The sequence below is a fragment of the Netta rufina genome (assembly GCF_964035555.1).
Source record: "Netta rufina genome assembly, chromosome: 12".
In the NCBI taxonomy this organism is placed as follows: domain Eukaryota; kingdom Metazoa; phylum Chordata; class Aves; order Anseriformes; family Anatidae; genus Netta; species Netta rufina.
Window position 1 is genome coordinate 21,295,980 of NC_140135.1, and position 20,741 is coordinate 21,316,720.

Genomic DNA, 20,741 nt, shown 5'->3' on the forward strand with positions numbered 1-20,741 from the left:
TGTTTTTCCCTTCTGAACCCCAGCTGTGAGTGGCTTTTCGTTTTATTTAATATTCATCACTCTGGTTGACCACTTGCTACCCCACTGCGTACAAACTCACAACGCAAAGTCCAACAGCACTGAGCAGAAAAAACTGCCGCAGAACAATTTCTTCCTGAACTTGAGTAAGGAGGTCGATTTTCTGTCCCTAGTCCTCTTTGTTTCTTAAAATAAGTCATGCAGTTTGTTTCCTCAGTCCAGCTGACCCCCCTCTTCCATCCGTGTCCTTCACTCCATCGTTCTGCAGAGACGATGGGTTGGTCGGGGGGCAGGCAGGAGCAAAGCGCGATTCCACCCAGCTCTGCTGCTTTCTGCATGCCCCTCCTCTCTCTGCAGCAAGAGGGGATGCTTCCAGAACAGCCGTTAGGGGAGTTGCTGGGAGGGAGGGGATGGAGCTGGAAAGTTGGATTATGTTGGGTATGAGAAGACTTATCATGGAGCTGCTAGAATGTATGGTTTCTGCCAGTTTTGACTGCACTGGGAAAAAACAAACTAGAGAATGCGCCTTGCTGACTGTTAAAATACTGCCTTTGCTTCTTCCTTTGCCCCTGGTTAGCAACACTCTCTTCACCCTGAGTAACAGCCTTTCTGAAATACTGGTGCCAGTGCTGCTGTTCTGCTTTTCCCCCTTGTGGGAATGACCAGCTTTCTTCACGTGCTGCTCTAGCTTTGTCTCTCTCAAGTGGGTACCCTCCCTGAGGGCTTGCTTTTATTAACAACCTCAAAATGAGTCTTATTTTAAAGCCATTTTGTTCCTCCAGATCCAAAATGTCCAGGGGATGTAGATCTCCAAAGCAGCGACTGGGACATCAAGACGATTACCAGCTCGCTGAAGTTTTATCTCAGGTAACGGGGCGAGCAAAGCAGCCTGGGGCTGGTCGGGTGGGAAGCGGAGAGTGCTGCCAGGTGGGAACATCTGCCTGCTGGAACCGGAGACGAAGCAGGGAAGGCTTTGGGAAGGGGAATGGATCTTTTTCCTTTTCTTCTCATGAGAAATATGCCTGTTGTAGAAATGCCACATCCTGCAATGCCATCTGGGGGGAGATGCTGTGGGGAACTGGTGGGCTGGGGGCGAGCAGATTTGCCCACCGTTTTGCTTTGCGATCGGTTGTGAGCAGGTCACGGTGGCCTCGCAGAGCTCAGCTTTCTCTCTGGTTGTTGCAGGAACCTGTCTGAACCTGTCATGACGTACAAGCTCCACAAAGAGTTGGTCCTGGCTGCCAGTAAGTCCTGCTGCTGCCCTGGTGGTGGCCCCGAGCCCTCACCTGGTGGAAGGAGCTTCCTTTCTCCTGGTGCTGATCACGCTGCTGGGCACGGAGCCTGTTTGGGGTTTGTCCCACAGCTGCATTCCCCTGCCACGCAGCCCGCCCTGCGTCCCAGCTGGTCCCGGGGCTCGTGGTGCTCCCTGGGGCAGCGGAGCCGTGTGAGCCCCCCGGGAGGAGAAGCATCACAAGGGGTGGCAGAGGACCTGGGGGGCAAAACCACACTGTAACAGTCCGTTACACCACAAGCCACAGGACTGGAAGAGTACTTGCCTGGTTTTGCCATACTCAGAGCAAGTGCATGTTAAAATCACTTGAAAAAGCTTTGCTAGGCTGTACCAGGGTTATCTGGCCACTTGCTAATGTAGAAACAGGAGTGACCCTCTCTTCTGGGCGCTTAATTTTAAGGCAAGATGATGAAAGTATTTCTTCCCTTCTTTTCTTTGCTATTGCAGCATGCTTCCCTGTAACAGGGCTGCATGCTTTCCAAGGGCCTGGGAGCCAGGGGTTGTCAGCTAACCTGAACACAAATCATCCCAAGTGTCCCAGAAGAATTGTTTCTCAAAAGTATTGGTGTATTTATTTTAAAGCTTGTGAGGGAATGTGATGTGCTGTTGCCAAGCTGAGTTAGGTGGTCCTTTTGGGTCATGAAATTTGTCCTGGGATGCTGAGTCCAAAGAATCTACTGGTACATGGAACGCATTTCTCTCCTGCACCTCTTGGGGCTGAGTCGCAGCCAATATTAACAGAGATCAGCCAAGTAACACGGGCAAACCATCGTGGCATAGCCTGTGCTAAAGCAGCCAGTCCGCAGCTGTGCTGCCATAATGGCCATTTCAAATGAGCCATAATAGATCTGAACTGGCTGCGTCCTCAGGCTGCCGAGAGCCAGCATGCTGAGGTGTAGAGCAGGGGATGCAGGGAGTTAGTCATCTGCCTCAGCATGAGAGTGCTGGCATTTGGAGATTCGTGGCACACGTGGAAGCATTTTGGATGAAAGCATCCTTCGCACCCCCATGTCTCCTGGAAGTCAACAGGAGGCAAGGAAAGATCCCCGCCTCCCCTTGCTTTGGACCCTAGGAGAATTAATAACACTTGTTCTTTCTTGCAAAGAAAATTTTCCACCACCCACTGGTTGTGCTCAAGCCCAAGATTTATTAGTTTTAGTACTGATTACACCAATGATGGCTGGGTATTTGCAAACCATGATCCTTTCCTTACACTCCTTCAGAAACTTGCACCATTAAGCTTCCCAGCCACCAAAATCCCACACTATTCTTCTCACACTGAGTATTTTATTGTTTCTTGATTATTTATGCTTCTGAAAGTGACCTCCTTGGGTCAGGGACTCCATTTTTTTTCCGGCGGTGCATTTTGCTGTGCCGTTTGGCATTTCAGCTCTCCGGGCTGGTAAGATAGCAGCAGCCGGGCTGCGCGGTTCCCAGGTGTGCTGCTCTGCGGGGCCGGCGTGCGAGGGGCAGGAGCCGCCCGTACCCAGCCTGTGTCCCTGTGCTGAGAGGGAGTCTGGCCCCGAGCTCCCTTTCAAGTTTCTTTCCTCCTCTTTCCACTTCACTTTGTGTCCCACAGTGATTGCCCTGTTGCTGTGTAATCTCCTTTTCCTTCTGCTTCCCGTCATTGGGTTTGGCCAGCCAGCCTACGGAACAGCTCCCACAGATTTAGTTTGGCTTTACCTTTCTTTCATGTATTTACTTTAAAAGGCACAAACTTTTCTTTGTGTTACTTCTCCCCAGAATCTGAGAACCTGGACTACAGGCTGGGAGCCATTCACGCTCTGGTCTATAAACTACCTGACAAGAACAGAGAGATGTTGGAGCTCCTCATACGACACCTAGTCAAGTAAGCAGATGTTTTTCTCTAAAGCCAAAGTAAAAGGAATGACAGAATCAAGAGAACAGGCATTTTTTTGTGGCAGGTTTGTAAAATCATATCCGCCACTGCCCCCCTAGGAATTTACATTCTGACTGCACAAATGGTGTGATTATCCGTGCTGCCCACTGCATCAAGTGATGCTTCTCTTTCTAATTGCCGCTTTCACCTCTTTCTGACAAGCACGAAGCAGGGAATAATTCTAAAATGAAAATACTGTCTGAGAGAGCAGAGCCATAAACTTGTCACCTCTCAGTCCAATTAACAAGAACATTAGGTCTGGGGTTCAGGAACAGCTGTAAGGCCTGTGCCCCTGGGCTGAATGTGAAGCACGCTTTGGTTTTATCTCCAGCTCAGTGGGCTGAGCCCTTAGGGCAGCACGAAGCCGCGAGTGTACAGATGTGTAGGCAGTGGATGCTTGGGGGTGCTGGGCAGCACCTCTTCCACTCTTGAACTCAAAGAACTTCCAGCCCTTGCACTCAAAGCTGAGTGCTTGGCCCTCGGTGCCGTGCCCTCTCTTTTGGGGTGAGGAGGTCTGTGCGATCCAACTAGGACCTGCTGCCAGCCTTTCATGCACACGTCTGTGTGGTTTTTAGAAACCTCTCTGCTGAAGTGGCAGAATTGAGAGTGTCTGGCTTACGGGCTGATGAGGGTAACGCTGGTTTTGTGGTCATTATGTTTATTCCTTAAAGCGTTTACACTGAAGTTATGTTCCCTGCCCCCTTTATGCTGTCAGAAACCTCTCTGGCAGCAGAGCTACAGCGCGAAGGCAGAATTCATTAAATTTCAGCATAAGTCTCTCTCTCCTTTGGTCCTCAGAGTAGGATGTGGATTGCGTAGGATGTGAAATGTGTAGGATGAGAATGTGCAGTGTCCACCTGTGTGGTTAGCATTCAGGCAATAATTTGTGCTGCTCCACAGGCTTGTGTGTTGCTTCAAATCTTGAAAGCTGCTGAATAGAGAGAGTTCTGCTCTTTGGAAACTGATTCTCTCAGAAAAAGATGCTGTGGAGATTTATTGCAATCCTCCAAAGATGTCAGAATCTTTAAGGTTGGAAAAGACCTTCAAGATATTTGGTCCAACCACCACCCTACTGCCAATGTCACCCACAAAACCACATCCCCAGGCACCACGTCCAACCTTTGCTTGAACACCCCCAGGGACAGCGACTCCACCACGTCCCTGGGCAACCCGTCTCAATGCCTGACTGCTCTTTCTGAGAAGAAATGTCCCCCAGTTTGCTCCCTGCATTCGGTCCGTCTCCTTCAAAGAGACAAAAAATGCCAGAAGTCAGTTTGGGATAAATAGTGTATTTCAAATTAAATGATTCCTCTTGTGTATGTGCTGCACAGATGACTTTTGTTTGCAGAGTTGAGAGAGATCAAACAGAAATGCTGTCAGCATGTTGCTCTCGCAGACGGTTGCCTGAGCCAAAGAAGGTGCACGTCCCAGAGACATGTTTTCTGTCTGGTAGGGTTGGGAAACAAATTCTGCTTAAACAGAACAAAGAAAATTCAGCGGCTGATTCTTGATGCGCCTTTTACATTTCGTAGAATAAGATTGGCTTTAAAAAAAATAAGATAAAAAATAATGATTGCTTCTTTCCCTCCTGCCCACAGTGTGTGTGAGCACAGCCGGGAGAATCTGATGTCACCATCTAACATGGGGGTGATATTTGGACCTACCCTCATGCGAGCACAGGAGGACACCGTGGCAGCGATGATGAACATCAAGTTCCAGAACATCGTAGTTGAGATCCTCATCGAGCACTTCGGGAAGGTACAGGCGGCAGCCCCAGGGAGCGCCCCCACGGAGCTCCTCGCTGCTCCATCGCGTTCGTGCCAGTTGTTGCTGTGGCAACGATTTGGAGCTCTGGCTCCTTTTTTTGTGGTCTCCTCAAGGGTTGGGATTTTTCTTTCAAAATATACTCCTCTGAGATGCTTCAGAACCAAACAAAAAGTGTAACAGATATGTTGTGATTGTTGTAGTTACTTAATTCCAAAGGAAACCTTGAGTCTTGTTTTTTTTTTTTTTGTTTTCTTTTTAAATAAGATAAATCTTTATTGAGAAAAAAACAAAAACAAAAACTGAACAACTGTTCAATATCTGGAGATTAGAGGACTTTTCTTTCCTTTGCTGAAGCCAGGAGCCAAACTAGAGCATAACAGTTTTCAGCAGGCACAATCCAAGACACGACGCTGTCTGACTGTTAGAACAGGAACAATACCAAAGCAAACAAATACCGAAGGGTTGATGAAAATGATTCAGCTGTGCCAATGCCCTGCTCAGATGTAGGTGTGGGGATGACCTAGGGAAGGCTGGGGAGGGGAACTGCTGATTTTGCCCCCTGATGGAAGGCAGAATATTCCACTGTCTTCTTTGGTAGTGCTTCCTCCTTGTGATACCTGATACAACTGCTGAGGCTTTCCAGAGTGACCAGAGGGCGATAGAGTTTTATGATAATGTGCAAAAACTTGATCAATGTTTGCATTCAGATCAGGACACCAGGGACCAGATAGCTTTCTTGGTAAGAGCACCAGGTTCTTACGAGTGAGTTTGATCCTTCAGCTTTTCATCACACTGAGAGGGTTCAAAGAATCTCGTACGTCCTGGGGGAAGTGTGAAGACATCGGCTAAAGAGGGAGGATGGGGACGGCTCCCAGCAGCCAGGGCAGCACGCGTGAGGCAGAACCTCCCTTCTGGGGAAAGGAAGAGGAGGCCAGAGCGGGAAGAGCAGGGTTTTGTAAAAGTGGATGTGGAGTCAGAGCTCCCAAACGGGGACCAGATGGGTGGCGTGAGTCGGTTGTGGTAGATGGAGAACAGGGAAACGGGATGAAACTGCCCAGAGAGCCGTAGGAGCATCTGCACAAGAAGCTTGTGAAAGTCACATGCTGGTGTCTTGGTAGGTCACAACAAATGCTTTTGAGTAACTTCTCACAGCAAAACAGCAAAGTGTTTGTGCATTGGGATCCTCATGGAACTTGCTCCAGAACTGAGCCTCTGCCATCCCCTCTCATGCAGCCTATGGTTTGGGCTGAGTCAACAGACAATTTACCCTGCCACTTCCAAGAGCTGGAATTAAATCTTTAATTAAACCAGACATCTTTGCTTGCTTTTAATTTCTTAGCAATAAGGTTAAGTTAGTAACATTTATTAGACTGAGCATGTAAGTTCATCGTCAGAGCTGAAAGTATCTTCAGCTCACGTATATCCAAACACTTTAAATGAGCCTGGAGGAAGAGAGAGAGATTATTTATAGGGTGCAATATGAAGGCTCTAAGGACAGAGTAACTATTCATGAAGTCTTCGGGGATAATTACTGCTCCCACAGCTTATATATCAGTGCCATGATTAAATTAAATAAGTTGATCCCTCTGGAAACACCTTCTTCGCTGTACAAACCTTCTAAATGTGACGGTCTGTCAATATCTTTGTACCTTCAAGTTGTTTAACTTGGATTTTTATTTGAAAAGCAGAACCAAAGCAGAGGCTGCACTCACATCTTAAAAGGAGTGGCTTGCTGTGGGTTTTAGCATGGTTTCCAAATGTTGAAAAGCAACTCATGACAACAGCGGTCTATGGTACCTCTGTAAGCATCCAGAGAACTTAACACTTCTTTTTATTTAAAAAGAACGTTGGACACTTGTCAGTGTGTAGGAATGAGGCTGATGTTTCAAAAAACATCCGCCTTTCAAGAGGAATCAGCTCTCCGAGCCCCTGCCGCTCCCTGCACAGTATTCACTCCTTGAGGCTGCTGTGAGTTCAGCTGATATCCATGGGAAAAATACAAGAGCAGTTGGTGTGGGTCCTTACTGTGTTGTTTCATATCATCCAAAGGCTGCCCAAAGGCTTTATTCTTTTTGCAGCTATTAAAAAGAATGCTGACATAAATAAGGACCTCTAAATTAACCCCAACCAAATAGGTGCCATATGACCAGTGAGAAAAGGAGATACAACTCCTAACCAGTATTGTTTTTATGCCAGTATTTCATCCGGGGTAATTTTAGGGTGCCACATACTTCATTGTAAGCCAAGACCCAAAGTGGTTTTCAGTGTTAAATCGAAAACAATGCGGTGGCTTGTTTGGGTGCTTTCTGTAGATTTCATTGCCTCACTAGTGTGGAAAACCTGATGCTTCTCAGCAAATATCAGATTCAAAGCTGACTTAATCTGATCTAATTTGCTTCTGCTCATTTTGTCTGTGTTTGTGATCTTTCTGCGTTACTTAGCTCAGTACTGCAGATGCCGAAGTGGGCGCGTGGCAGGACACTTGCCTGATCTGATGAGCATCCTCTAAAAATCTGTCTGCCCTTACAGATCTACTCGGGCCCCCCAGAAGACAGCGCTGCCCCACCAGTGCCTCCCCCCAGGGTGGCTGCCCGGAGGCACAAGCCCATCACCATTTCCAAGCGTCCTCTGAGGGAAAGACCTGTCTTTTTTGGGGCTTCTGTGGAAGAAAGTGGAGGTCAGTTCAGCTTCCCACTGGCACCCTCGCTTTCTCTCACCCCTATTCTTTGAACACCTTTCCAGAAGCAGTGACAGTAACAGCAGAATTGCATTTACAAGGGCACGAGCATGGCAGAAAGCGAGCTCTGGTGTTCAGTGAGAAAGGAAAACAAAAAACGTAATCACCAGAGGATGCTCACCTCACAACTCACACTGCGTGCGGATTTCTTTTCTGTTTGTATTCCTTGCAGCATTCTTTGTTCTTGCACGTGAGAAGCCAGTGAAAGGGTTTTGAGGCTTCGGAGGTCCCAGTGCAAAGCAGCACAGATGCAGCCAAGGAAGGGAGCTGCAGAACGAGGCAGGCACACGCAGGGGCATGCTGCGTGCTGTCGGAGCCACGTCCTGCAGAGTGCGTTAGTCCTGGCAGGCTGCAGAGGCAGCAGCGCTGCCGACGGTTTTGTGTTTTACAGGAACAGCAAAGCCCCTTTCCTCAGGACCACTGAGGGTGTTTTCTAGACCAAGTACAACTCTGCTGTTACGTTAATTGGATTGTGAGGAAATGGCGAGGCCCTTATTAGCGTACTTAAGGGCACACTGATTTAAAATCATGTTTCTATCTGCACCTGGTTTGCTGTAATTGTTGTTGCAAGCTGTGCCCTAGATCACATTATCACCAGAAGAGGATACAGGTCTTTTTATCTGTTACAGGTTTCAGAGCTTTGATGATGTTTTAGGTTTAATGCTGCAAGTGTACCTTCTGGCACTGGCGCGAGATGGGTGATTCAAATAGCTCTATAAAATCACAAGACTTCTCATGTAGCTAGGGCATTTACCTCTCCACCTTGCATTTAAATGCTTTTCCAAAGTGGGAGCAGAGGTGTAAATGTGGGCCCTCTCCGAGTCTGCAGAGCGTAATCAGTTTCATCACTGTTCTTTGGCATCCTGTGTGTGGGTCTGTGGCACAACAAGAGGGGTGAGATGAATGATTTGGGGGGGGCATAAAAGCATGTCACAAAGCTTCTCATGATCAAGAGCACTGCAAATTTAAAAGAAACCCGTAAACGCATGCTGTCGTACTCAGCCTTGTTCCAGGTCTGTGATTTCTCAGTGCCACGTGCCCGTTCCTAACCCAGCTGCTGTCTGTCCCCTTGGCTCCGCAGCGGACCGCTACGGCCAGACCCCCAACGGCAGCATCAGCTCCGAGACCCCCAAGCCCCTGCTCCGCAGCCGCCTGCCCGCGCCCCGGCCCGGGGGGGACGAGGCAGCGCGGCCCCCCGCCGAGGTGGACCTGGGGAAGCCGGTGGCCAGGCTGCAGGACGGAGGAGCCAAGCTGGTGGCTGGCAAGGCTGCCAACGGCGTGGTGGCCAGCCCTGCCCTGAGGACCCCCACGCTCCACGCCAGGAGACCCGCACCCCGGCCGGGCGTCTGCGGCAGAGAGGGTGAGCATCCCGGCCAAGCGAGGCAGAGCGAGCCCCTTTTCCCAGGGCAGGTCTGTGCCAGCCCTCGTCCTCTGCATCCTTCACCCCCACGCGCTGTGCCCAGGCTGACCAGCCACAAGCACCCTGGGTTTTCAACTCTCTCCTCAGCAGAAACCAGGGAAGCAGCGAAAGTCACTTTAATGACTTTCAAATAAAGTGACTTTGAGTCACTCTCACATTTTAATTTCTGGTTGCTGTGTGTGCCAGGCCCGCTGTGACAGCTTCTGGCATGTGGAGGCTTTCCTGGGAGCATCTGCTTCTGCACTTTGTCTCTTGGTCTTATTTGGGTCCTATTTGTATTTTAATAAGCTTTATACAGAAACACGTAATATGTAGAAATAATAAGTTTGGGGCCAAATTTGAGTTGTTGCTGTCCATCTCAGCGGAGCAAGGCATGTAGCTGTTTGCGTATCCGTGTGTTTATAGAAATTGTCCCTTGCACTGCCAGGACGCCGTTTGCTGGATGGAACGCATTGCTGTAACAGCATGTGTTTGGTGCTGAGTTTTATAAGATACTCAAGACGATGGTCATAAAAAAGAAGTATTGCTTTCTGCAGTTTGCCAGCTTTTCCTGCACTCTTTCCAGTGCTTTTTAGACGCTGTCATCCTCTAACAGCTTCACAGTCCTGTATTTAGAAAATAAAAACTGGGCTGTATGCTTGACAAATGACTCCCACATACAATAAAGAGAAAGAATAAAAGGCCTGGCTGGGTAGCACAAACATAAAATTCATCTGACTAATACTACTGGCTTAATTTAAATTTGTTGCATAAATGGGAGGTGGAAATCTGCCTTTGGAAAAGTAAGATAGCTTTTAAAATTGGTTTATACATTGGCTGCATTTAGTGCTTACAAGTTTTATGTTTTGGCATTATCAACCATAGCATGCTGACAGCATGTTCTGGAGACACAGTGTAATAAAATTGGCTGTGTTGATCCTGGGACATATAAATAGAAGAACACTGAATTAGTAATAAAGTTATATTACATCTGTATTGATACTTTCAGATCAGCGCTAGAACGCTGTATCATGCTTTAGTGAGGATAATTTTGAAAAACTGGAGAAGCCAAGAGGATATGTCAGCTGAAGGCTTAGAAAATAGGCCTTTTCCTGAGAAACTCCAGTTGACCGGTCTGCCAAGGAGAAAGTCCAGGATCAGAATTTCCAAAGGCAAGTATAGAAGAGATTTATTTGGCTGAGCCCTGTGTCTGAGCTAACGCACCAAAGCGTAACAAGGTCCAGTAGCTAAAGGTTTGACAAAGACCCGGTCAAGTAGTTACACCAAATTAATTAACTTACCAAACAGAAGAACATCTTGGGCTTGTGTCTGCTCAGAAGCTGGAGTCTGTAGCAGTGGAAATGATCAGAAGGGCAGAACCCGGCCCTCGCAGCGCCGTGGGGCGGCAGAACCAGCCGGGGAGGCGCGCTGTGGAGCGGGGCAGCGAGGGCGGCCGAGGGCTGCAGGGGCTGCGTGAGCAGCGAGGGCCAGGCTAGGAGCTGCTGTGAGCAGAGCAGAAAGCCGGGGGCAGGAGAGGAGGGCCCCCTGTCTGAGCCAAGCGCCCAGAAAGTGCAGGGGCTGCGGCGGCCTCCTCGGGGCTGCTCCTCGCTGCGCTGCCCGGGTTTAATTAAGGCAAAGTGGCAGCTCCCAGCCTGGCAGGCGGTAGTGATAGCGGGTTTGTTGTCAGGAGGTTCCTGCAGCAGCCCCTCTTCCTCGTGTTAGAAGGCTGTGCCGGGACAGGTAGAGGGGGAACTGCGTGGTCCTGGGTCCCGTTCCCCAGTTCTGGCTGCTGGCGGCTGTCAGAGAGGACGCTGGGGCAGGCAGACAGACCTGAGCCCACCGACTGCTGTAGTGTATCTGCACAAACAGCTAGCCCTCTGCCAAAGCTTCACACGTAACGTTTGTAATCTACCTTGCAGGCGAGTTTGACGGTGTCCCGAAGCCTCGGTCCCACAGCGACAAGCCCGTGATAATGCGCCCCCCGGTGAGGCCCCCGGACCCACCGTGCAGGACTCCCGTCCCTCAGAAGCTGGAGCAGAGGCCAGACCTGATAGCAGGGACAGCCGAGGAAATGCCTTCCTCCGTGTAAGTCGAGGCTGCTGCCGGCCCCCGGGGGCTCGGGGGGCGTGCGGGGACAGCGGGGCCGCCTGGCAGCAGGAGCGGGAGCCGGCGTCACCTACCTGGGGCCTCGGGAGAGCAGAGGAGAAACGCCACGCTGCTCTCCAGCAGTCTCGACATGCAATGGCTGGGGCCGGTGGACATCGCCTTCAACACCGTGGCTGGCCTGGGTTTGAGTTGCTTTGGAATAGCTGCACAAGAGCCAGGTCGGGCTCTGCCCAGAGGGCACAATGGGGAGGGAGCGTGGCCATAGCAAAAGCAAACACACTGTGGGAAAAACAAAGCTCTGAGCCTCGTCCAGCATAGCTCTGGGGCTGAGTTTCCTTTCTGTCACCTTCTCTGTTACTTCTCATCTCAGTGCCACTGGAAGCTCCCTCCCTGCCTGGCTCTGAACAAGCCTCTCAAATGAGATGCTTCCCAGGAAAGGAGAGATCCAGCTTGGACCTCTGTTAAGGAAATTGGGTGCAGTTCAGCTTCATCGTTAGATGTCTTTCAGTTTTTAAAGAGACAGAAACTCTGCTGGCTTCAGTGGGAGGAAAAAACAAACCAAAACAAAACAAAATACAGGAAAAGAAGAAGGTGATTAAGTCCCAGGACCAGTTTGGCATGGATGGCATGGAAGCCCCAGCCTGGGGCTCGCAGCTCGCAGCTGCTGCGCGTTCACCAAGCTGTGCTTTCCGTTCCACGCCGTCCTGTGGGTTCTCGGGCTGCCACCTGAGTCCTTGCACCGACGTCCCTCACCCGATGCTCTGCCACCGGCCTTGCACTCTAAGATTTGGGGTGGCCACCTATATCAGCCTGTAGTGATACAAGATGGCAGAAACATTTGTCATTAAAAATGGCAGTTCCCAAGTCTGCCGGGCTGTAGCCCCCGTTTGCTGCCGAAAGCTTCTTGCAGCGCTGTGTTAGGTAGCTGACTCCAATCCTGCGTTTTCACTGCTTAACCCAGGAAGGGTGCTGTGAGCTTCAGCTCCACACCTGCAGGGCATGAATGGGCTTTGCCCCTGCTCTCCTGAATCACTTGTTATAACTTCTCTTTTTATGAGGCCAGTTGGAAGCTTAATATGAAGCATATAAAAGTGAAGGAGAGGCCATAAAAAGGGATGGGTGCAGGTTTATACTAGCACATGGGATTTTGAGCAAGAGCATGGAAGTAGCAGGGTGACTAACAGTGGTTGGGGGCTGACCGCTCGGAGTGGCGTGCAGGAAGCACGAAGTGGAGCCGAGGGCGAGAGGAGCACAGAAAGACATCCTAGGAAGTGATTGTCTTCAGTGTCTGCTACTGCTGCTGCTCTTTTCCCTGCTACCTAATTAGCAAATTGCCTTATCAGATAACCGGAGTGACCTCTCTTGATCTCTTTGCAGCGTGGCTTCCAGGACAAAGTTCTTTGAGACAGCTTCCCGAAGAACGAGCAAGTAAGTGCTACATCTCGCTCCAGGTACAGGCTTCGCACAAAACTGACCGTAAATCCACCGAGCAAGTAGCGGACACGTCAGTGTGTGTGGATCTAAGCTCACACAGCACGTGTTGTATGGGTTTGTCGGTCGGCGTGAAGGGCAGAGAGGGGACAGTTCGTGGGAGGGCTGAGGGCTGTGAGCTCGCAGCAGTTGATGAGGGAGGCAGGGCCGGGCAGGCACAGCACCTGCACGTGGTGTCTGTGCAGGGCAGAACCCCGCCGCAGCCCGCTGGGGGGTGGTGGAGGGGCAGCACGGGCACCAAGGCCTTTGGGCTTGGCTGGGATGGCGGGGTTTGAATTGCAGGCCCTGTGGTTTGTGGCAGCAGATTCTATTTAGAAAATACCTGCGCAAATAATCTTCAGTTTCCTGCTCTTAAAGATCACCATCTGCCAACAGTGCAAGTAGGTTTGCATAGAAGTCTTTGAAAAGCTGCTAGAAGTTGTCTCCTAGTGTCAGTGGTGATTTCTTCACTTGAAGAATATCATTGACCTGACTGCTACCCATCCCTCAGTTTAGCTTTGTAGATTTGAGTTTAGACTTGCTTTTTTACATTATTTTTTCTGTTTTCTTCCACTTTGTTGCGTAGTTCTTCATCACCACAAGGCAGGATCCCAGGTGACGAGAGCTGAGACTAAAGGTACGTGTTCCTGACAGCAGTCAGACAAAGCACACATTGAGCCTCAGCTCGACAGAGCGGGCGCTGGGATTCCAGCAGAGGCAGTGGGGATCTCGGAGAAGAGCCCCCGAGAAATGTCCCTTCTGGAGGGAGCCGTGCAGAGGGGAGGACGCTGACTCAGGGTGGTGCTCTGGCAGGGGGGAGCAAACCAGCCCTTCCCCTGCCCTTCCTGGGCCTTCTCGCTGCGGTAGCCAGGGTAAATGCGAGGACTGTGGCAATGGTGGTGCCAGAATCTGGGTTTGTGCTGGCTGTGGTTTTGCCATCACTGACGAACTGACTCTGCTGCATGCTACCCTGCTTGTTTTCTTCTTTCAGACTTGGTGACCATCTCAGCCCAGCTAGACCCAGAAGACTTTCTGTGATTGTGAAATGGACGTGGCACAGCTCAGACTTTTCCAGTTCAGATGACCTGGAGAGCAGCTATCTTACCGGACGATAATTTCAGAGCGTGCTCTCAGAAGTGGCTCAAGAAATTAGAAGAGAGGGAGATAAAAATGGAGAGAAGACCCTACCTACATGTTTGTTTTGAACCATTCCCAGTCCTTCTGCCATCCCTCTCCGCACAGGCTGTGAAGGATCTCGGGGGGGCCTCTGCAGGGGACCAGGCACGTTTGCAGTGCTGGCTGAGCAGCGACAAGGGCAGCACTGAGCAGGGGCCGTCCGACGGGCTGCGGAGGGGACAGCAGAGGATAGGAGCCGTGTTTCCCTGCTTGCTTTTGGGAAATGTGACTTGGCAAGGGTGGAGACTTGGACAGATGTCACAGTCGAAGCGTGAGGGGCTGATTCCCAGTGCTTGGACGCACAGGAAGAATGACTGGAAGCTGTGTTGCTGCCTTGCCGTGAGAAGCTCCTTCCCATACGCTACGATTTCCTCGCTCAGCAAGCTGTAGTGTGTTCCCCTGTGTGTAGGAGGGCAGTGCGTATGACTGGAAACACCGCTGGTGCTAAGGCAGGCAGGACGGGGACCAGGGGCCGTTGTGCTCTGCTCTGTGGGAAGCCTGGTGCCATGGCTGGCCGTCAGCACGCCCCTGGCAGGCAGGGCAGGGCAGGGCAGGGCAGGGCAGGGCAGGGCAGGGCAGCCAGCATGGGGTTGTCGGGGGCAGCCTCCCACCAGCGTGGCCGGGGGCAGCAGGAGACGCACGGCCCTGCTTCTCCTGTCCCAGCTCCCCCCAGAGCTGCTTCCCGAGGAGCCTCTGCCCCGTGGTTACCCTGCTGGGCCAGGAGGTGGTGAGGGACCGAAACTCACGGAATGTGGCTCAAAGCCCAGCATTTTCCTAAGAGGGACCCAGTTTCCTATTTGCTTGTTACATTAATTTCCAACCCAAGAGATTTCCGTTCTCTCTTCCTCAGCAGCAGTATTGTGACGATGCCCTTTGGTCTGGAGGGGACGTGTTTCTCCAGGCCAGGCCCGCTCCTGGTACCTGTGTAGAGGCTTCTGTGTGGTTCCAGTCAGCAGCAGGGCTCGGTTCCTGCGCCGTAGTGTTTACCTGTAGATAGGCTGTGAGCGCTTCCCCGCTTTCTGTGAGCAGCCCCAAGGCAGCTTCCCTGTTTTCAGTGTTGTTTTTTTTTTTTTTGTGGGTGCTGGGAGCATTCCCAAAACAGTGGCCAAACATTCCCCGCCAGCTGCTTGCCAGGTGCTCCAACCTCTTGAACCCGGTGCGGGTTTGCCGGGGGGTGCTGCAGCAGTCCTTCCCGTGCTGGCTCCTGGTGCTTGCCTCTGTGTGCACTGGCACCCAGCTGCTTTGCTCCTGAATGTAATTCTGGTGCTCCCTGGACACTCCAGGCCCGTCTCAATGGTGCTCCCGCTCCCTCGGGCTTCGGCTGTGCCCCAGCTGCTCGCTCCTGTGCTCGTGCTCTGAACAGTGGCATGTAGCAGTGGCTTTAAAAAATGTACTATCACCACCTAGGCTGCATGACGTACACCAGCATCTCAGGGCTTCTCAAAGCCGAGGTGAGTCGGGTCCTCTCTGCTGCACCCTCTCGTGAGCGGACGGGGCTGCAAGCAGCATCGAAGCAGAGCACGTTGCGTTGTCGTGGTCAGGTAACAGAACAGCGATGGAGCTGCAAAGCGGCGAGTTTAAAGGTGGGAAGTGGGGGGTGCTCTGACCGAGCCCAGGGTTGCTGCAGTAGCTGTGGAGCCGTTCCCACCAGAACCCAGCCGCCTGCCCACCCCGAGTCTCCTGCTGCAGGAGCGCTCTTTGGGAACGGGACCTCATCACTCAGCATGTCACACCGGTGGCTCCTCCAGAGAAGGCCCCCGTTTCCAAAAACGCCTTCTGACGTGAGAGGTGTACCTCAAGGACCCTTCACAGCGGTACGTTTTCAGGAGAGCCGGGCACCGGGGCTTCCACCAAAGGAGCAGGGAGGGCTGATGCATGGCACCCTCCGTACGGCACCTAAAGGTCAGCAGCTCCAAGCTGCTGGTGCTGTTGGCAGTGGTGGCTGCTCAACGTCCCGCCCCTGCCCCGCGGTGCTGCTTGCTGCTCCCGAACAAAGCCAGCCTCGTGTTTGCTCCCTGGTGCAGATGCCTGTGGGCTTAGGTTTGAGTCAGAAGAAACAAAGCCGGAGAGGGTCTGGTTTTGAAGCCTGACATTGTAAACAATGGAAGGAAGCAGCTTATTAAAAACTTATTTCATGGTGTCCTTTTAAATTTGTTTGTCGCATGTGTCTGTGCCGGCCTTTTTCTCCTCTGTTAGCACAGCTGAGCACTGGGGACGTGCTGCTGTGCCGCTGCTGTGCCGCCGGGTGGGCGAGTGGCACGGCCTCGGGGCAGCCAGGAGCATGGGGATGCTCTGCGAGGAGCGGCAGCCCCGGGACGTCAGCCCTCAGAGCCACTGTGTCATGTAAAAGCATAGATTACTTAGTGTTCATAAAGTTTCCATAAAGTTAAAATAAAAAAAGTCCAAGTGTGCTTTTTTTCGTCTTCAAACAATGCCTAAAGGTTGCACAAGCTGCCAGCACTCAGCTGCTGTGCGGATCAGGCTCACCCATCCCGGTGGCGGTGCAGGATCTGTCCCTGCACACAGGGGCTGCAGGGAGGCTCAGCCGTGCCTCCGTGGGAGCGAGGAGGTCCTGCTCCCTGCCTGCCTGCTGCGGCATCGCCAAGTCCCCAGAGCCAGGTTTCTGCTGCTTCTCATGGGAGAAATTCCTGCTGAGATGAGTCCTGCACCGCCTGTCCCATTGCTCCAGCGCTGCCTGGAGCCCCGCTCCCTCGCACCAGCCTCTGGTGCCTGCCTGGCCGTGTGGTTCCGTGGCCCCTCGCAGGTCCCCGTGGGGATGAGCAGCTTTGTCCCCAGGGCAGCGTGCCCCTGGCAGGGCAGGTGAGCCCAGGGTGGGCGCTGCACAGCTGCTCACTTGCCTCAGCTGCTGGAGGGGTTCTGTCTGCAGTACTGCGCTTGGAAAAGAAAGTTCTGTCCCTGACAGTCCTCTTCCTGCAGCTAATTGATGTGATTTGCTTTCTGGGGTCGGCTTCTAATTGCGTGCAGGAGAACGCACGCTCTGGGATGAACCTGAACTGTGACCCCTGTGCCTCAAGAGCTTCACAGGCTCTTCTCCTGCTGGCTTTTGTTTTCTCCCGCTGTAGCAGTACCTGCCTTTCTCCACGGAGTTCGCTCATCCACGCTGCCTGTGCTGCCCGAGCGCAGGGCTCTGCAGGCAGTGCTCGGGAGCAGACCCCACCGTGGGGAGCTCCTCTCCTCGCCGCGAGCCACCTGTACCTCCCCACCACCACCTGTACGGGGCTGGGGGAGTGCCGGGGGCTGAACTGCACCCCCAAAATAGCGACAACCACAACCCCCTGCTGGGTCTCTGTCATCTGCGCTGTGGGTGCCAGTGGCCGCCCCGTGCGGGTGCGTGGTCGCTCGTCCTGTGGCTGCCCACAGGCTCCAGGGCTGGGCACGACGACCCCGCCGGGCCCCTCAGCCCCTGCTCCTGTCCTTAGCCCCTGTGCCAGCGCTGCTGCACGGCAATTAGCGAGCGGGGCTGGCTCAGATCCCCCGGCAGCTTGCCGCAGGGCAGGCCTTCTTCAACCACAAAATTCCTGCTGAGCCCACAGGGGTTTTTTGGTATTTTGTTGGTTTTGTTTTCAAATAAATGCCAAAAGCATTTTTGAATCGTTCAGCTCTTTTGAGTCCAGGTTGCTCACTGGACCATTTCCCCTAAATAGCTGTATCCTGAAACCGTGGATTTTTTGCCATGAGAGGCGTCGCAGCTCAGGGCAGGGCACGATGGGTGTGCAGGGAGGGATGGGAGCGCTTCCCTCACGGAGCAGAGCCACAACCTCGCCGTGGGATTTCCTACTTCAGCAGCCATTTACTGCCAGGCATCGAGGCAGCGATGCCCAGAGAGGCGTTGGGGAGCCGAGGGCCCTCCACACACCTCACCTGCAGGGGTTGGTCCCCAGGGGCAAGCTCGTGGCCGAGGGGCTCATCCGCTCGGCAGCAGAATCCCTGCAGCACGGCGGGCGCCTGGTGTGCCCCCCTGCCCTGTGCCACCCCCTGCTCTGCTCTGCCCCTGGCACTGAGCGTGGGGGGGCTCTGCCTCAGCCCCAGGCCCCGCCTGGGCTCAGCACCCCCGGTGGCTTTTCCTCCTGTAAGCCCTGCCTCTGGCTTTCCTCAGCAATTCCTGCTCTGGCCATTTAGGATGAGTAAATTCAGCTCTTGTGTCCGTGATGGGCTTCAGCTGAATAGCAGCGAGCATGCTGACCTGCATTTCAACCTGTGGCCCTAATTAAATGCCGTAAACCAACAGCAACGCTTCTTCAGCAACAACCCTTGACACTTTTTCAGGCTCCTTATTGTTTTGTTATTCTCGGTATCTTTCCTGCAATTATTTTGTGCCATTCCAGCCCACGTTTGAGGCTGCTGGACTCTACAGCCATGCCCCATAGCTTCACAGCTCACCTCTGTCCCCATCATCTTTGTGTCCCGGTGTGCCAGGAGGTCACTCCGAGAGACCCCTTGTCCCCAGACCGAGTGCCCAGTTTGCACCCCGTGACACCCGGCTGGGCACCGGCTCCGGGGAGCCCGGTCCTGCCTGCCCCATCCACGCTCAGCACCACAGCGCGGGGCGCAGGAGGGCAGCCCCAGCACATCCTCCTCCCAGCAGGATTTAGTAGAGCTCTGGGTGTTTTGACAGTCAGCCTTTTTCCTATTAACGAAGAAGAAAATCGTTCCCCTAGCAGGGAACACCGAGTGCATGCTGATTTGTTCGCTGCTGAGCGCCGCAGCGTGCCGGTGGTGGGTGAGCTCTGCCTGCAGCACACGTTTTCCTCCCCGAGTTGGTGCGTGAGGTTCATGGCATGCAACATGAAGTGCTTCCTTCGCTCCCTCTTAGTTTTCCCCCTCCTCTTTGGCTGGGAAGACTAATCCTAAGAACATAAGCTGGCAGGAGCCCACAGTCCTGACCAAATTAATACAGCACGCAGCGCTGGGAGCACTGCAGAGAACGATTCCTCAGCTCTCCCAGCCTCGCCGGCACCTCAGTGCGGTGCCAGTGCCTGGGGGGCTCAGGGCGCCACCGCCCTTTGGGAAGGCGCTGCTCAAACCCAGATTTAGGAGCGCTCAGCACCCGGCAGGCACACGGGTGATGGGGGCTCCTGGTACCCGGGGGCATGAGGGCCAGTGGCAGCTCGGGGGTTGCTGTCCTTCCTAGCGCCTTGTTTCTCTTCGCAGTCTGAAAAATCAGCGTCTGGGGCCGTCATTTTTCCAGGGACGGGTGCCACAAAGCCATGCTGTTTCAGGGAGAGCAGCTGTTGCCTTTTTGTGTTAGCTCTGGGATTAAATGATTACAGATTAGGCTGAGCACTGAAGCACTATCACAACAGTTTTTGTGTCCCAGCCCACAGATGCAGTGTTTTGCTTCCTTAAGGAAAATGTTTTGACCTAATCTGAGCAAGAAAAATATTTTCCAGCATTAAGTAAAAGCCCATAGGCTTTTATATGGAGAAAGCATGTAACAGGACAAAGGTTCCAAGTCTGGGGCCGGGCCTCCGCTAGGACTTCCCAGAGGAAGAATTCGGAGAGGTTAAGGGCACTTCAGTAGACACATCTATATGACAAATTTAGAACTGAAATGTACTGAAATGTACTTAGTGGAGCACTGACAGCTGAAATGTATGCGCCGCGCAGAGACCCATGCAGGCGCAGGAGCCCGCCCACGCACAGCTTCCTGCAAGACCAGAGTCTTAGTTTAGAGCCACATAACTGGCTCTGGTCAAACTTGCTGCACAATTAACCAGCTGAATGCTGTGATTTAGGAGCAGCTTTCTACACAGACGTTTTCTTGGCAACCACCAACAACTTGACATAAATCAAGAGTAAGTCCACCAAAAAATATCCTGCGATTGGACTGAAAAATCAGGAGATGCTTTGAAGCGGTAAAAGCTGTGGCACTCTTTATTTTCCCTGTATTTTCAGAAATGTGTGCAAGAAGTTTTTTCATGGCCTCTGTCCCCCCAGCGTCCCACCAAAGAGGCTGCCACCCACGGGGCTCGGGGGGAGCTGGTGCCTTGGCCCCGCATCCCGCAGCCTTCCCGAGGGGCCGTCACCGCCCAGCAGGTTTGGGTAAGGAGGAGCCCAGCGCTGGTGGCGTTCCTCATGCCCGGACCGCGCGGTCAGCCTGACCCCACCGCAGCCTGCGGGCTGCTTTCCTGCTCGTAAGGAGGATTTCTGTGGGAAGCTCATATGTAAACACATATTAAAAAAGAAGGAACCAGTCTTTAACTAGACCAGCCGAGTACTTGGCACAGCCACACGTTGCCGCAGCCCTGCTCTCCTGTGGGATCCACCCCGGGTGCCCTCAGCCGTGCGCCCGCAGGGCTGGGGCTGGGCGCTGCGGGGGCATCACCTCCATGCCCTGGGTGTCCCGAGGGGCTGGAGGAGGGCAGAGCACCAAGATGCTGCTGGCAGCCACTGGGAACAGTGGGCGCGAAGCGCTTCCCTGGGCTCCAGGTGAAGACTGGACTTATAATTAGCCTGGCCTGGAGGGAGATGTGAAATCTTAATGAAAGGTGGAGAAACTTAGCCACAGATAAAGAACACTTATAATAATCTAGCTTGTGGCCAGCCCCTGCTGTGCCGGGCACAAGACCCCACTCAGCTTTCACAGCTGGGAGTCCTTTGCTATGAGCATTTGTACAAACAGCCTCAGTCTCTGGGCCGTCCTGGGGCTGTGGTCTGCAGTTGGCTGGTTCAGCAGCCAGCGGGCACTTGTAGCACGGGGTCCTTCTGCTGGTCTCCACCTGGGAGCAGTAACTGTGGTGAGCTCCAGGCATGGAGGTGGACACTGCTGCTAACGGAGGTGCACCCACGCCTGCTGAAAGGACCGGCCCTGCGCTGCGAGGCAGCTTTAAGAGGGTGAGTGCAGTCCAAAATCCGG

At 52.8% G+C, this 20,741-nt stretch overlaps 1 protein-coding gene across 5 annotated transcripts in view; it reads left to right on the plus strand.

Annotated features, from left to right (window-relative positions):
- The window catches only part of OPHN1 (oligophrenin 1), a 57,697-nt gene extending 41,515 nt beyond the window's left edge, over positions 1-16,182 (plus strand). For 4 of the 5 annotated variants that reach the window (XM_084293891.1, XM_084293893.1, XM_084293892.1 and 1 more), the window contains 10 exons: positions 801-885; positions 1,204-1,262; positions 3,053-3,158; positions 4,808-4,967; positions 7,506-7,653; positions 8,795-9,073; positions 11,032-11,197; positions 12,596-12,646; positions 13,275-13,325; positions 13,680-16,182. In XM_084293891.1, the coding sequence (XP_084150017.1) occupies positions 801-885; positions 1,204-1,262; positions 3,053-3,158; positions 4,808-4,967; positions 7,506-7,653; positions 8,795-9,073; positions 11,032-11,197; positions 12,596-12,646; positions 13,275-13,317 (1,097 nt within the window). In that variant the 3' untranslated portion in view covers positions 13,318-13,325; positions 13,680-16,182. Of the gene's footprint in view, positions 1-800; positions 886-1,203; positions 1,263-3,052; positions 3,159-4,807; positions 4,968-7,505; positions 7,654-8,794; positions 9,074-10,121; positions 10,264-11,031; positions 11,198-12,595; positions 12,647-13,274; positions 13,326-13,679 lie in introns of those variants that run through there. The other variant, XM_084293894.1, reaches the window with a different exon arrangement.
- Positions 16,183-20,741: the final 4,559 nt, after the last annotated feature.